Consider the following 17,210-nt stretch of genomic DNA (forward strand, 5'->3'; position numbering starts at 1 on the left):
TACTGAGGTTCTTCTTCCCAGATAACTCTGGCTTGTTCAGAGGCAAGAGGGTCTCTGAGTTCGATGCTAGCCTGGTCTTCAAATCGAGTTCTAGGATGGCCAGGGCTATTACACAAGAAGTCTTGTCTCAAAAAAAAAAAAAAAACAAAAAAAAAAAACAAGCAAGAAAAAAACAAACTTAGTTTGCATGTTAATGATCTGCTCCGTATGAGACCATTCTAGTAGAGCAGAAACCTAAAACTCAGGCCATCTTCTAGTTGCTTAAACTCTTGCTCCAGTAGCAAACACGTCGTCCTACAACAGGTAACAACAGCACTCTAGTTCATTTGTGGGGGAAGGGTTACCTACTGGTAGCACCCGTTAGGAGCACCAGAGCTTGCGGTGGTACAGTTACTGATCTAGTCAATGCTTACTGGCACTGTAGCTCATTAAAATACCAGCCCTAGAAAGCCAGGCATGGTGGCACACGCTTTTGATCCCAGTACTCAGGGAGGCAGAGGCAGGCGGATCTCTGAGTTCGAGGCCAGCCTGGTCTACAAAGTGAGTCCAGGACATCCAAGGCTGCACAGAGAAACCCTGTCCCAAATGAAACAAAACCGGCCCCAGAAATTGTACTTAAGGGGCTAGAGAGGTGTTAGAACACTGGCTGCTCTGTTTCGGAGGATCCCAGGTTGCTTCCTATCACTCACATGGTGGCTCACAATCACCTCTAATTCTAGTTTCAGGGGATCCGACACACCCTCTTCTGACCTCCACAGGTATTGCCTGCATGTAATGGACAGACATACATTCAGATAAAGCACCCATACACATTAAAAAATAAGTAAACCTTAAAAAATGCACTCCAGGCAGGCAGATGGTAGCACAGTGAGTTAATCAGCTTCCCAAGAAAATGTTTGTTTTGACTTGAAAGCTGAAAGAGGTCTTAGTACGTCACTGGTGGACACAGTTGTGTGGATCAGTGTCAAATCAGTGTATGGGAATAGAGAAGTCTGCTTACCTCATAACACCAGGAAGGTTGGGTCCCCAAGATCACCTTCAAGGGCACATCAAATGGCCTTTCTTCGGACACCACCTCTTGGAGGCTTGCCAATAGCTCTACAGGCTCGGGGCATAGACTTTTGAAGAACATTTACAACTGGAGTCATAATGTGTGGACTTGCATGCCATTTCTGTGGGTGTGGAGTGGGTAAAAGTCAAGAGCTATTGAGAGGATTCTCAAAAAATGAAAGGCAAAGTAAAGAAAATGACGGTTCTGAGGGGAAAAGGCATCTTTCAGATGAGCATGGCACTTCCTTGCCCTGTGTCTTGTCCTGATCTTTGTTCTGAGTAAATGTTACCTGGTCAAGAGAAAACAAATACAATGAGGCACATCTGATGAGAGTCTTTTAAAGTTTATCATCGTGTAATAGCTGCATGATAGAGGTTGGCACACGTGTCAGAGAACAACTTTGTGGAGTGGATTCTCTCCTTCCACTCTTACAGGATCCTGGGGATCAAACTCAGGCTGCCAGGCCTTCTTGGAAAGCACCTTCGCCCACTGACCAATCTCATCACCCCCAAATGATTTTTCCGTGCTTATTTATTTGAGACAGGGTCTCATTATGTAACTCTGGCTGGCCTTGAACTCAGAGATTCACTTGCCTCTGCCTTCCAAGTGCTGGGATTAAAGACATGTGTCACCATACCTGGCTCCAAAAATAAGTTTCAAATCCACTTGGTTTATTGGAGAAATGGACTTTAAACATAAAGAATAAAAATATTTTATGTAAAGTAAAATACGTAATTATGTATATTTTTGTATAAAAATGTTTGTCCTTTATGAACGGATATGCTACACATTAATATACATTGGTTGGTTGTTGACCAAGGAGGTCAGAAGAGGATATCAGAGCCCCTGGAATTGGAGTTACAGTTGATATATTGTGTGGGTGTTAGGGTCTAGAATTTGCTAAAGGAAAGACCCAGACTTAAGTAGTATGTAAAAGCAAAGAGTGTTTATTCTGCAGAAAATTCCAGCATGCTGGGGTCACCGCCTTCAAAATGGTGGCGACCCCGAGGGGAGATTGAAGGCCCCTTTTAAAGGCAGAAAGGGGAATTCCTACTGTGGCTACGTGACCTCGGTTGGGGTTGACTGGTGCCCATAGAGGCTCTGTGAATCTGACTGGGATTGGCTGGTGCCCGTGGAGGCTACATGACTGGTCAGGACTTAAGTGCTTTTCAAACCAGTAGTTAAGCAACATTCTCATCCTCAGGCCCGATGTCTTGGCTGATTCTGATTGGTTGGCCTTTTTCTGTGGTTTTTCCTATAACGCTTAGGCCTGTTCTGTCTAGTAAGAAAATGAAGCCTGCCATGGAGTTGGTCAGGCTTATTTAGCGAAATTCTCTCAGGGTGCTGGAAATTGAACCAGGGTCCTCTACAAGAGCAGTGAGTACTCTTAGCCACTGAGCTTTCTCTCCAGCTCCAACTCTAAACATTCTCCTAACAACTCAAAACATAGGGTAGAAATACAGAACTTACCTGGGGGGGGGCACAGAATATGGTTTGACATAGCGTGTCACCAGTACCCTAGAGTACTGAATCATGACTTGTGAATCGAAGAGCTGTTTCTTCAGGGTAAAATACAAGCAAAAAGAAGTGCCCAAATGTTTGTAACACCTTTATCTTTGAAGTTTAGAGATGAACCGTTATGGATGAGTTTCCATGGTAATGTTATAAGTAGAGGCAATCATAAATTCACATGTGTGAGAAGAAATAATCAGTGCAAAAGCCTTGAGACAAGTATTCTTAGTCTAGCTATAAATATAACAATGAATCATCCGTATGCTATGCAGATTTAAAGTCAGTAAATTTAGATTTTTTTTTTTAAGCTTTATGGTTTAAGGAGGTGTATCTTAAGAGTTCAGATAACTGTCCCCATGAAAACTGTGTGGTGACAGAAACTGTTGATGGCTGTGTGTGACAGGAATACCCTCTGTGCTGGCTGTGCTCTTTCCACTGCAGCCACAGGCACCCTTGACATCTCAGTTGTGGCTAACAAGTCAGGAACTGCCTTTTCATTCTGTTTCATTTTAATTAATTTCCGTTTAAATGCTTGCTTATATCAGTCATATTGTTAGGACAAAAATAGAAGCTGGAGAACCCGCTCAGTGGTTGAGAATTTCTATTGCTCTTGCAGAGGACCTGGTTCCCTTCCCGACATCCCCATGTTGGCTCGCTGCCTCTACCTCCAGTTCCAGGGTTTCGGGTGGCCTCTTCTGGCCTCTGAGGGCGCTGCACCCACATACTACACATACATCCATGGAGACACCTACTCATACACATAAAGTAAAAATAAGTAAACCTTTTATAAGAACGAATCAAAATATACTGTGGTGAACATGTCGTGCTAAATTGTTCAATGTCTGAAGATTGTTGCATATCCAAAATTCTTTGGCTTCTAACTTTTTTCCACCTGGTTCTAGTCAGAACTGTAACCATTCCTGACCTAAACAGTATCTTTCCCTGAAGAGCTTCTCTACATCATAAATGTTAAGTCCCAACAGGCTAGTTTTACTAACCCAGAATACTGAATCAAAGCTCAGGATTATGGATAGAGAAAATAAAAACAAAACAAAACAAAAAAACACCTTAAAGTTTAGCATAATGTAAAATGCTTGGGATAAAATGTATGGATTTAATGACATGCTTTGAAATGCATGAGAAAGAATGGATTAGCGTTTATATAGATAGTAGCTCTGTCATAAAGCAAATGTAAACTGTGTGGTATTCACGGCAGAAGATGTGCAGGGATGTTCTTCATGTTACTTATATAACGGAATGTTACTGTATTTCTTAATAAAGTGTTTTTTTTTTTTTTCTCCTCGGGTCTCATCACTTCTCTGTTAAACAGAGCCAAGGAGCAATAACAGAGCGTTTGCGAAGTTTCAGCATGCATGACTTGACAGCCATCCAGGGTGATGAGCCTGTGGGACAAAGACCCTACCAGACCTTGCCGGAAACAAAGAGGAAAAGCAAGCAAGCCAGCGAGTCAGCAGGTTTGTTTTGATATGCGGGAGCCCTTCTGAATGGAACAGGGGTCAGGGGGGGTGCTGAGTCATTGTGGTGCTGGAGACACAACATGCCTTCCAGTGTCGCTGTTATCCTTGAGACAGGGTCTCTGCTAGCCTGTGCTCTCCTCAAACTTGCTCTGTAGGCGAGGCTGTCTTCAACTTCCTAACCCTCCTGCCTCTGCCTCTCCAGTGCTAGGATGACGGGTGTAAACTACCACCCGTCACCCAGCAAAATGCACTTAGTTGAACGTATGTTTGGGGGTTTGTAATTTGCGTGTTGTCTGTTTTCCAGACAGGGCGTCACAGCCCAGGCTGGCCAGGGACGACCGTGAACTTGCTGGTTCTCTTCCCAAGTGTTAAACTGGGGTGCAGCACCACAGCTGGTCTAGGGCAAGGCCGGGATGGATCCAGAGCTTTGCGCATGCTAGACAGGCACTCCACCGACTGAGCTACATTCCCCAGCCCAAGCACATATTTCTGAGCTCTCCAGTTCCTCTCAGTCATTGCCTTTTCTGCCCACAGAAATCATGCAGCTATGGGCAGAGTGATAGCCACTTACGCTCACGTGAGTTTTCAGGAGCTGGGGATATGGTTCCCAGCTCACCCCTGCTTTAGCTCTAACTGGTCACCAGCAATCCCTGTTCAAACTAGGGACTGACATCTGAAGAGTTTCTCCGTTCAGCAGTCTGTAAGTCCTGTGAACAATAAGGATATTGACTCACAGGTGAGAAGTCTTCAGCAGATGACGAATGGTGACTCAAAACCAAAATAAGATCAGTGCACTGGGAAATGTGTTGAGATCACACCATCTGATCTCAGCACAAGAGCCGACTTGTAGACATGTTCTGCAGAAATCACAAGCATGCCCTAGTTGCTGTGCTTTGTGCCTTGATAAGGTCTTGAAAGCACGCACATGAACAAGCACAGTCCCTTCATCATTGGGTCATGGCTGCAGCGTCTTCACTTGTGTCCAGGCTGAAAACTAAGATGCTGAGGACATTCTTTATTAGAGTGTTAACCATCCTTTCAAACACTAAGTTCTCTTTAGAGGGAGACTAAAAAATTATCATTTTTAAGTCAAGCTAATTTTAAAAATAAATTAATAACCCCTCCTTTTTTCTTTCTTTTTAGAAGACCAAGTTTTGTAATGTATCCCAACCTGGTCTTGCACTCTTGGCAATCCTCCTGCTTCGGCTTCCTAAATGTTAGCTTCCACACCTAGCAACAGCTCCTCTTCAGCAAGTGAAGATTGGGGCTGGAGAGACAGCTTATTGGTTAAGATCACACACTGCTCTTGAAATGAACCCATGCGCGGTTCCCGGCATTTCTTCACAGTTGCCTTAGCTTCAACTCCAGGGGTTCAACATCTCTGGCTCCACGGGCACCTGAAAGACATGCACAGATACGCATACGTACATATAATTAAAAATAATAAAATTTCAATCTGCTTTCTCCCAAGAACGAATAATGCTTAAAATATCGGCCACTGTCTGAATGGTTATACTGAATCTAGCCATTGGTAAAAATAGTGCTTTTAAGAATGAAGACCTGAGGCTCGGCTGTGGCTCAGGTGGAGCCTAGCATATAGACAGTCCTGGGTCCCATCCCCAGCACTGCAGAAACGCAGCCTCAAGAGGTGGAAGCAGGAGAGAGCAGAAGCTCTTGGTCATCCTCAGCTACATAACAATTTGCAGCCAGCCTGGGCCTCATAAGAACCTGTGTCAAAACAGGAAAACTAAAAATTTACCATTCAGGAAGGAAAAACGTCCTGAAGAGTTCTTGTTATCTAGGCAAAAAGGTTTTCATCTTCATTCCCAGCACTTAGAAGGTAGAGTCAGGTAGATCTCTGAGTTTGAGGCCAGCTTGGTCTACATAGAGAGTTGCAGGACAGCCAGAGCTACGTAGAGAGACCCTGTCAAAAAAGAAGAGAAGGAGAAAGAAGGAAGGAAGGAGGGAGGGAGGGAGGGAGAGAGAGAGAGAAAGACAAATGCACAAGAAAGTGCCCTTTGTAAATTGCCAGGGGTTAGGGGGCTTGGGGAGAGGGGCTCAGATTTTCAACAGAGTCCATCTGGGCAAGAAATGCATGGAAAAGGTTTTTTGCTCCAAAGAAATTCCAAATTAAAATAATATTAATAATAATTTTTGCCCACCAGGTTGTCTTCCAAAAATGTTTTTAATTAACAGTGCTAATTGTTATGTGGTAACAAAATACCCCCAACCAGTTGCCTAAAACAATCACAGTCCCTTCCTTTGCTCAGAATGTGTGGTAACTGAGCTGAGCAAAGTAGTTCTGTTCAGGGTCTCGTGCAGCTGTGCTCAAACAGCAGCTGGGGCTGGATCCGCACAGCCAGAGAAGAGCTCACACATGTCAGGAGCTTGGAAAACTGGAGCAGCAGGTGTCGAAAGCAGCGAGGCCTCCCTCTCAGACAAGCCTGTGTGTCTTCTTTGTATGGCGCTCAGTCTCTGAGGGTTGCTGGAGTCACCTGGCAGCTGCGGTTCCCACAGCCAGGGTCCCGCAGGACGCTGGCAGAAACCCCACTGTACGCCCTCACTGCGTTCTCAGTGGTGATTTGTAGAGGCAACTACAAAAGCCTGGAGAGTTGAAGGGGAGGGAGGAAGTCAGAGGCCAGCCTCTCTGACTTTGTGTGAGTTTAAAATGAACTAATCATTTCAGATGACATTTTGCCAGACAAGCATTCAGTACAGGACTCTTCCTCTCATTTCTGATAGCAAAAGCCAAGTGCCTACAAGAACTATTAAACAAAATGGCAGTTTATTAGCCATGAATACTAATGATGTCAGATTCTGAAGGGGGAGAAAAATCAGACAATAAGACAGTGTAGAGGCACAGTAGTGGTAAGGGGTAAGATATGTGAAACTTTTAAATATCTATACATGCTGGGAAGTCCAGAGGGAATTCTAGAATGTTAACACTGGCTTGTTCTATGTAGTGGGACTTTTTGTTGTTGTTTGTTTGTTCATGTGTTCTGTTGTTTGCCTGGGGGAATGAGGGGTTGTCTGTTGGTTTAGTTTTAATCCCTTAATCAAAGTCAGAAATAACACAATACTCTTATTTTGAAAAATTAAATAATACAATGGAAAGCTCCCTAGAATGGCAACCTCTAATTTTTTTCTGATTTATTTTCTTCAGTATACAAGAATAATTTTTTTAAACAAATATTTGGCAGTTAAAAGAGAAAAATTAAAATTGCATAAAAGCCTGCTTTGTTGACATATAACGGCCTGGGGACTGTCAGCAAGGCTCAGCTGGTGAGCAGAGGCCTTGCGCCAAGCGTGAAGACTTAGTCCCTCTTCCAGGACCCACATGGTGGACGGGAAGCACCCCCTCCTACTGTCTGATCCTGAAGAGCACACATGTCCACGCATGACCATGCACACACAATCAGTACATGGAACTTGGTCTCTTTTAGAGGACTAGAACGATGGTTTCATGGTTAAGAGCAAATCCTGCTGTTGCTAAGGTTCCCAGTTTAGTCCCCAGCACCCTGGGAGCACAGTCAGCGGCCTCCTGTAACTCCTGCTCCAGGGAGCACCCTCCTCTGGCTTCTGTCATGCACATGCCCACACAGAGACACATGTACACATAAAGTAAGTTAAAGTAATCTTTAAAAAATAAAATAAACCTCTTCAGCATATACCCTGACCCCTCTTTAAAGAGAGAGAATGTGGCTTCGTTTTCCCTAAGCAGGAAACAGCTCCCTGTTCCTTGACTTTTGTCCCATCAGCCTCTGCTGCCTTCTACATTTACTCTTGCTTCTGCCTGGGATGTGCTACTTTTGACTGCTACAGGAATTAAAAAAAAAAAAAAAAAAGGATTCCAGACAAAATAATGCCTGATCCTGCTTCTAGATCCTTCTTGATGTCTAGCCTAGCTGTTTGGCAGCCTAAAATTGTCCTTGCCTAATATATAATTAAAGTCATTTATGTTATTATGAGAGTAAAAAGCATATTAGCAACTGTTCACACTTTGCATTGTAAGTCTCGAATTATTTGTGTCCTGGGAGAGCTGACTAATAGACATTTATCCTGTGTCATTTTCCCGTCAGAAAAATTCATCCCTGCTTCCTCCTAGACCCTTATCTTGTGTTCCGTATCTTTATTAGAAAGGGATTTAGAAGTACTTGGGGCCATGTAACTGCCCCTGTCTTCTCTGCCTCAGACCCGCCCTTGTCTGGCTTTCTCCAGGGGCCTCAAGTTTTGGTTCTCAGTGCTAGCCTGATCATCCCCCAGGGCTTGTTACAGATGCTCAGCCTCACCCCAGGCCTGCTGAATCACAAGCCCAGCAGTATGTACTGACAAGTTACCCTGATAAGACACGCTGGAGTCTGAGGGCCTCTCCTTCAGCGATGGGGTGCTCTTGCTTCTGACTCCAAGTCTGGAATAGTCCTAGACTGCCTCCCGTGCCCCTCTCTCCTGGATGTTTGCACAGTGGTTAGAAATAAGGACTTACATGTCCACATAACAGCCTGTTCGTTGGCCTCATGGTCCCTGCTTGACCTTTTGTGCTGGACATCTCAAAGATTTGTCTTATGGCCTGTGAATTTTTTTCCCAGCTGAAACTTCCCAGGTGTGGTTGGCACTGAAACAGTGTCCCAATGAACTCTCCCTCCCAACTGTAGCCCCTTTGCATGTTTCTTGGGTTCCGTGTCATTCCCAATGTTGACCAAGAATGTGACCAGTGGAGAGGGGCTTTGGCCTTAACTAAAGTCAGAGGCACAGATGGCAGCCTAAAACACAACAGTTAGGTTGTTTGCAATGCCTGAGGTGAAAAGAAACTTCATAACATATGTAATTATTTTCTATGTGTTTTTGTTGTTTTCTTGTTCCTTTTATTTTTCACAAGGTGTGGGTAGTAGCCATGTTGTTTTGAGAATTTTTAGTTGATAGGGTGGATTTTTCGGTGTTGTTTGGGTTGGACATTTTTTTTTTTTCCAGACATGGCTTTATTGTGCAGCCCTGGCTGTCCTGGGACTCTCTGTGGACCAGGCTGGCCTGGAACTTAGAGTTTTGCCTGCCTCTGCCTCCCCAGTGCTGCGCCAAAGGTGTGCGCCACCACTGCCTGACTGGGTTTGGCTTTTTAAATCCTGCATATTACTATTGTGTGTGTTTGTGAACTTAGAAGCCAAAGGGCAACTTCGGAGTCATTCTCTCTGTCTACCTTTTTTTGTGCCTTCTCCGACTCATCTTGGCCGCCCTGTTCTGTTGTTTTGACATGGGGTCTTACCTGGTAGCTCAGGCTGACCTTAAATACACATCGGTCCTCCTCATCCTCCTCTGCTTCCTGAGTTCTTCATGCTATAGGTGTGCATCATGCCTGCTTGTGTGCTGTGTGTTCCTCTGTCACTCTCCACTTTATTCCTTTGAGGCAGGGTCTCTCTCTGGAGACACCTGGAGCTCGTGTATTTTTGCTAGACTGACAACCTGGAAAGCCCCAGAGATCCTCTTGTGCCTTTGTCTCTATCCATGCACTCCTTCTACACACAGCAGTGGAGTTGCAGGGATCCAGAGGACCATGTCCAGACTTTTACTTGATGCTTGTTCAAGTGCTCTTGCCCACTCTCATCCCCAGCCCTCTGGCTTATTTTTTTACATAAAAATATCCATACTAAAATAAGAATGGGCTGCTGGACATGGTGCCTCACTGCGATTTCCAGCCCTGCCTGGGCTACAGAACGAGATTCCTCTCCAAAATGAATTAAACAAGTAAGTAAAACGAATCAGGGCGAAGTTCATGGAGGAAATGAGTCTTCTGATGTTTATCTAGAACAGTGCACAAAGCAAAAGTTCACGGGGGTGTGGGAGGAGCAGGAGTGCTTTCCAGATGAGCGGGAGGAGAGACCCCAGAGAGAACCCTCCTGCCAAGCTGATGAAGAGGCCAGCTCCTGGTGCCCTCTGACTAAAGTGCTCATCTTGACCGTTGGTTTAGCCTATGGACTTGCACTGAAAGATGGAGGTGAGCCAACAGATGAAGAAGCAGAGGGGCCATTTTCGGATGATGAGATGGTGACTCACAAGGGGCTGCGGAGATCCCAGAGCATGAAGTCTGTCAAGACCATCAAAGGCCGCAAAGAGGTCAGTGTGTGGCCGAACAATCTGTGTGAGGGATTTCCTCCTGCTTTGTCAGTGTAGGCATTAAATGACCAGTGAATGAAGGGTTCGAATAAGAGGGCAGCATCACAGTTAAAATTCTTATTAGAAGCAGATGTGTTAGGAGGCTCTAGGAACTTTTTTTTTTCCTGGAAATTGTGAAGTAGGAAAGTCCTTATCTTGTTCTCTACATAGAAAGTGGCATTCCCACATGTCAAACCCCACAGTTACTGCGAATATCTGTTGCTGTCCTGTACATAAGCAAGGAAAGCTGCTAATAGAATTAACTACAGTTTGGCTTTCAACACGTCTGACACCATGATTAAATAGTAGCCTTTTACCTGTAACTGCACAGTGACATGGTGCTAAGAAAATGAAGGAGGAGCTGGGTTCACTACTGGCACTGCACTCAGAAGAACCTAAGTAATATGTCAGTGTTTTCATCTGTGATTGGTGATGTGTGCTACACACACCCATCTTGTTACAGCGACGTTTCTGTAGGTGTTCTTAGTAAAGGTGCTGGGAGGGAGGTGCTTTGATGATTGACTGTTTAATTAGTTGATTGGTTGATTGGTTGGTTACTTGGTTGATGGATTTGGGTGCTGTACTAGCAGTTGAACCAAGGACCCCATGCAGGCTCTGCAGACAGGATACTACTGAGCTACATTTCCAGCACTTTAAGACAAGATCTCAATAAGATCTCAATCCCACACCTGCCCTGAGCTCATTCTGGGGCACAGGTGGATCTCGAACTTACAGTTCTCCTGCCTGGGCCTCCCAAGTGAGGAAAGCAATCACTGTGACAATGAAGTGTTGAAACCTACCTAATTTTAATGAGTGTGCTTGGTTTTGTTTCTTTTAGTTTAGTTTTAGTTAGTGTTCAAAGTAAGAAATCCCCTTATGGCACTTTCATGCACAGTTATTTTGGGTTACCTGTCGTTAATACTGACACTTTTCTTTCTTCAGGTGCGGTATGGTTCACTAAAATACAAAGTGAAGAAGAGACCACAGGTGTATTTTTAGTGTCTGTGAGTCACTTATCCCAAGACAAATAATCGTAACAAATCCACTTTGTTTGCTAACCCAATGTATTCAGGATTTACACTTTAAATCTTAAGACTGTGGCAATGACAGGATTGACTTAATGACTTTAAATAGTTTGTCTCTTTAACAGTTACTTTTAGATACTAACGCTAAGTGTAGTTTTGTAAGGTTTATTAATGTCCCGGTATATAGCAAAAGTCACAGAGCATCGAGTTACCTGATGCCATCAGCAACATGGAGCACCTGGGTTTAAGGATAAACAGGCCCAGGGTATACTTGAAAAGTCTCCGCTTCAGGACGCACCTTCAGCCGTGCATTGTGTTTACGTCCGTCTGTGTCGCATCTGTCACGTCAGAGCAGTGACGGCCAGCCAGCATCGTGACTGTGGGACGGCGACATGTCTTTACGTAACCCTTAGAAGCTTTCCACCATGAGCTGAAAGTGTTTGAAACATTATTTGAAGACCAGGTGCCCACATGGCACTTTCCTGGCTAGTTTGCACACTTGAAAATTGTTTACCGATTTTACAGCTGTACATTTACTTTAAATTTTATGGATGCTGTCTTTCTTGTTGTCTGTCCTATTCTGACATGTCAGAATCATGCTTTGAATGCATCATCTCCTTTTGTTATGGTCTGTTTTGTTTCTTAAATTCATTCGACTTACAGTAGAAACACTTAGCTGTTAAATTTTTACTTTTTTGTTTTGTTTGTTTTTTTTTTTTTTTTTTTTTTGAAATACTGTCTCTTTTAGCCCAAGGGTGTCCTTGAACTCTTAATTCTCTTCCTTCTTCCACCTCACAGTTGCTGGGATAACAGGTGTATATTATCACACCTGGCTAATTGTAACTGTTTTTTAATTATATTCTTGATGTCTGGGAAGTTATTTTAAACATTAACCAGTTTCCGGAATTGAATTTGATGTGCTTTTTATCAACAGCAATTACATTATTTTAGGTTTTAAAACACAGCTCTCATGGAAGAGAGTCACAGACTAGTATAGCCCTGAGTGTTTTCTAACTCATGGACTGCCTAGTGCCCACACTCTGTTCTCAAGCTTGGCCGGGGCAGGTGACATAAAACACAGGCTCCCAGGAAAACACCACCCTCCGAATCTAAGAGATTTAGAGGGACTCACCTGGGAGGCTCTTTTCAGGTTGCCGTAATAATTGTGCATTGTGAACCCTAAATAAGTATATTTGGAGTGATGAATAGTCAAAATTTTAATATTAAACAATATTTAGTTGGGGGTGTCTGGATATCATTCACGCATGAACTCTTGATGCTACTAATATTTTCTGAACCAACTCACACTATTAATATTTAACACCAAATAAGAATTCATTTTTTTCTCCCTCACTTAATCTTGTATCTCCATCTACTTTGCTTTGTCTCTAGAAAGATTCTTTAATTTCTACTCAAACATCCATAAAGTCACATCATAAGTTATTGGAAAGGGTGTTACTGATTTCGCCTGGACCTGTCCTGCTTATACAAATGCTGTACTGCTTGCTTGGTTTTCCTGGCAGAGGCAGTGTTACCTGTTAAGGTGAGCTGATAAATAAAGTAAGTTACTTTGTCTCCATGGGGACAGACTGGCACCATTTTATCTTTTTCAAGTCCAGTCTCAGCATTAAACCTGCCCTTTGGAGCCATGCTTGACATACTCAAGGCTTTGAGTTCAATCTCAGAACGAAAACAAAACAAAACTCTTGGTTTTCTCTTTTGATTTTTTTGGGCAGGGGGGGAGGGGGGCAAGGCAGGTCGTCTGTTTTGTAGCCCTGACTAACCTGGAATTCACTCTGTAGACCAGGCTGTCCTCAAATTCAGAAAGATCCACCTGCCTCTGCCTCCCAGGGAGTGGCACTAAAGTCATGCATCACCATGGCCAGCTTGGTTTTGAAACAAAGTCTCACTCTAGCCAACCTGAAACACACCATGTAGCCCCAGGTTAGCCTCAAACATACAGGCACTCTTCATACTTCAGCCTTTTAAGTGCTGAGATCATAGATGAGTACCTCCATACCCTACTTCACAGGCTTTTTATTTTGGGAGAATTATTGCCTTCACACAAAGGTGCATGTGACTGACAACTATTGCTGGCTGCCCTGCTCACTACCTTTCTCCCTCCCAGTCCCTGCCCAGGCATGTCCCTGCTGTAGACATACTTATGTGCACTTGATGCCATCTGTCCTGCCCCACTTTGGTCCTGCCTCCATCGTCACATGTCATAGCATGTCCTTATCTTTCAACTTTGTGTACTGAGCTAAAGTGGTGCTTTGTTTTGTTTTGTTTTGTTTTGTTTCTCTTATAATGGAACGGGTCAGGTTGTTTGTTTCTCTGGTTTTGAGTCTGATGGTTTTTAGGTTGGTTGATTTGTTGGGAGTTTTTTGTTTGTTTGTTTGTTTGTTTGTTTGTTTGGTTGGTTGGTTGGTTGGTTTTGATTTTGGTTTTTTGAGGCAGGGTTTTTCTACATAGCCCTGGCTGTCATGGAACTCCCCCTGTAGACCAGGCTGGCCTTAAACTCACAGAGATCTGCCTGCCTCTGCCTTCCCAAGTGCTGGGATTATAGTTGTACACCACTGCCACCAAGCTAGTCTGCTGATTTTTTTAAGAGATGTAAATTTATTCATAGACCACAGTGCCTTAATTTACCCCCACTAACAATTGGGGCACCAGCATGCAATGCACAAACCTGTTTGGGGCACTGTTTCTCTGCCTATCGACCTCTAAGTAGAAATTACAGCCTGCTAGTATTTTACTTTACTGTCCAGTCATTCAGTGTGATCACTCATACTTAACTATTCCCCATACTTAACTGTTGTTTAAGTATAAGACTTTATATGGTCTGTGTTGTGTCTCTGTTTTCTGTTTCCTTGCTGGGGTTAGGAGGAGCCCTGAGTGTGGCTGGAGAGACAGCTCAGTACTTTAAGGATGCTCACTGCTCTCGCAGAGGTCCCAGTTCAGTGCACCTGGTAGTTAGGTGCCCTGGTAGTTAGTCTACAGCTGCCTGCAGCTCCAGCTCCAGGGGACACCATGTCTTCTTCTGATTTCCGAGGATACCTGCATGCATGTGAACATAGCTTCTCACGGATCCACATACACATACTTTAAAACAAAATAAATCTGTGAAACACAAAAAGGAACCAGAAATGACCTGATGTAAACAATGATATAAACCCACCTCTCCCACCATATTCCTTCCACATGCAAAATGGTGTGTTTTATATGGCTAAAAAAAAAAGAGAGAGAGAGAGAGATACTGCTACCATTGCTGGTAGGAAGCTCTTTCCTGCACGGATGGATGGAAGTGAACTAACTACTCGTGTGTTTTCAGGGATCTCATTCCATGTGTCACCACCAAAGACTTCCACAGTGTTACACAGCATGTAAATACCCTAAGATTATGTCAAACATTGGTTAAATGTATCTTTCTTTTTTGTACTTTTGGAGAAATACGTAAACCTTTATGGTATTGCTATGATACTATCTTATGAAATTAACTATAAGTGTTTTTTAATTGGAATAGGCTAAATTTTTATGTAGAATCTTACATTGGAAAAACTAAGGAAATTTAAGTAGATCTAAATATAGAAATCTGAATACAGATTCCAAAGCTATTTCCTTTGTCCTCTCCTTTTTAGGTTGATTTATTTGTGAAACAGGTAAATTTTGAGAAGATTGTTGCTTTGTGGTTTGTAGTATTTCTTAAGAAACATACCCTAAGATTAAAGTTTTCTGAAAAGAAAATCTTAAATATTGTATATTAACCCTTTTTGAGCATTGACTTTGACTTAACATTGCTTTTCTTCTAATATTTTTTAACTCTGTGTACTTTAATACGTTAAGCGAAAATAATTTTATAAAATCTCTTTGTTAAAGCTGTCCTTGGGCCCCATATGTGGGTGACTCTACAAGTGTATTTTGGGAAATTTTTACAATAAAGTAAACTCATTATATTAGTGGCAACTGGGTATTTTTTTCTTTATGTGTCTGAATACATATGTTGAACTCTATGAATCCATGAATGTTCTTTATTATTCATTACTACCGACAGACAACATAGATATATATCCTTCAGATTGCAGCTGGCAGAACAAATCATGACTACTGTGATTTTTTGTAAAGCTTGACATTGGATTGTGGAGTCTGGACACCAGACAGAGAAGCAGGGAAAACAGCTTAGGAACTCCATCACAGTGATTGACGGCTGTTTCCAGCATAAAGTGTAACAGAAAATTCAGATTTATGGATCCTGGAAGCGTTCTGGAGTTCGGCCTGTGTGAGAGTCAGAGGCTTGCCTGCATCCAGTTTAAACTTTAGAGATAACTTCTATTTTAAAAGCCCGCCTGTGCCAGGCAGTGGTGTTCCACGCCTTTAATCCCAGCACTCAGAAGGCAGAGGCAAGTGCATCTCTGTGAATTTGAGGCCAGCCTGCTCTACAGAGTACATTCCAGAACTGCTAGGGCTACCCAGGATACCCTGTCTCGAAAAACAAAACAAAACAAAAAGCTCCCTTATATTTCTTCATTCTGATAGGCAGTATAGCATTGAAAATGGAGTTCCAAGTTACAGTTCTCAGCCCTCTCATGAGGCATATCCTTGGCATGACCAAACAGGGCTATAAATTTAAATAGAAATTCAAAAGAACACAGTGAACTTGTGAAGCACTTCAATGGTACTTGGCTTTTCCTTGGGGTTTTATTTTCCCTTGAAGTGATTAACTGTTCTCACAGAAATGTGTGGAACAAAAAAAAAAAAAAAACAAACCACATGAGAGACATGCTGTTCCTGGAAAATATTCTGCTCTTTCGCCTGCTTATCAATATATGTTAGTATTGAAGTCTCCTCAGAATGGCCTACAACAGGTAATGTTTTTAAATTCCTTTTTTAAAAGTGGCATAGACCTTTAATGCTCTCAGTGAAGGCAGAGACAGGGAGATCTGTGAATTCAAGGCCAGGTTTACCTAGAGAGTTCCAGGCCAGACAGGCTACCCAGATAAACCTTGTCTAAACGAATAAATTGAATAAATTGCTTTTTAGAAGACAGTTCTTTGAGTTGGAACCGTTTTTATTTTCCTTTATTCCGTGTGCACCGGGGTTTTCCCTGCGCGTATGTCTAGCTGAGAGTGTGGGATCTGGGAGTTACAGATTGTAGTGAGCTACTATGTGGGTGCTGGGATATGAGTCCAAGTCCTCTAGGAGAGCAGTCAGTGCCCCTCACCTCTGGGCCACCTCTCTAGCCCCTTGGATTGGACTTTTAAAGCACATGATGATTACCTGTTCTGTAGGTTACTAAAGAACTGTGCTCAACAGGGACTGCAGGTACCAGACACGAATGTGATGTGCATTATGTACGTGCAGGCAACACACCACACACATTGGTGTTTCAAGACAAGGTGTGTGTATGTAACAGCCGTGGCTATTTAAAGTAATTAAAAAAAAATAATAGGAAAATTGTCATGTCTTTTTTTACCCAAGGGTGAAAGGGAAGAAGGCCAGGGATAGTGGCATACACCTTTAGTCCTAGCACTGGAGAAGCAGAAGGAAGCTGATGTCCGTGAATTCAAGGCCAGCCAGGACTTCATAGTGAGACCCTCAAAATAAAGGATGGTTATTTTGTTGATGTTAATCAAGTTACCATCACTTACCAACGTGCACTGATTGCCCCATTTATTTGTACAATAATACGGTTATGTCTCAACGCAGAGCCTGCATCCAAGAAGACAGAATAACAATTCAAAGGAATTCATTTAAGCTTTGAAAGAATAAATTCAGTGTTATCAAGTCTGTGTGTGCATTATTCTGGGATTTCTTGTAGGTCCTTGAACAATTCATTTGATTCTCTTAGAACATGTTTTTTTGTTTATATTTGTGTTTTTGTTTTTCAGCAATACTTGGTTCCGTTCTTACCTTTACCTCTTTTAGTTTTTTGAAACTCTGTGTATCTTTGGCTGTCCAGGAACTTTCTCTGTACACCAGGCTGGCCTCGAACTTACTGCCTGC

The 17,210-nt window shown here is 42.9% G+C and overlaps 1 protein-coding gene across 1 annotated transcript in view; it reads left to right on the forward strand.

The window, feature by feature from the left end:
• Window positions 1-15,173, forward strand: part of Reep3 (receptor accessory protein 3) — an 80,772-nt gene extending 65,599 nt beyond the window's left edge. The window contains exons 6-8 of the mRNA XM_021635260.2: window positions 3,894-4,038; window positions 10,001-10,146; window positions 11,128-15,173. Coding sequence (XP_021490935.1) covers window positions 3,894-4,038; window positions 10,001-10,146; window positions 11,128-11,184 — 348 coding nt within the window. The 3' untranslated portion in view covers window positions 11,185-15,173. The remainder of the gene's footprint in view (window positions 1-3,893; window positions 4,039-10,000; window positions 10,147-11,127) is intronic.
• The last annotated feature ends 2,037 nt before the right edge of the window (window positions 15,174-17,210 follow it).

The sequence above is a fragment of the Meriones unguiculatus genome, chromosome 16 (genome assembly GCF_030254825.1).
Source record: "Meriones unguiculatus strain TT.TT164.6M chromosome 16, Bangor_MerUng_6.1, whole genome shotgun sequence".
NCBI lineage: Eukaryota > Metazoa > Chordata > Mammalia > Rodentia > Muridae > Meriones > Meriones unguiculatus.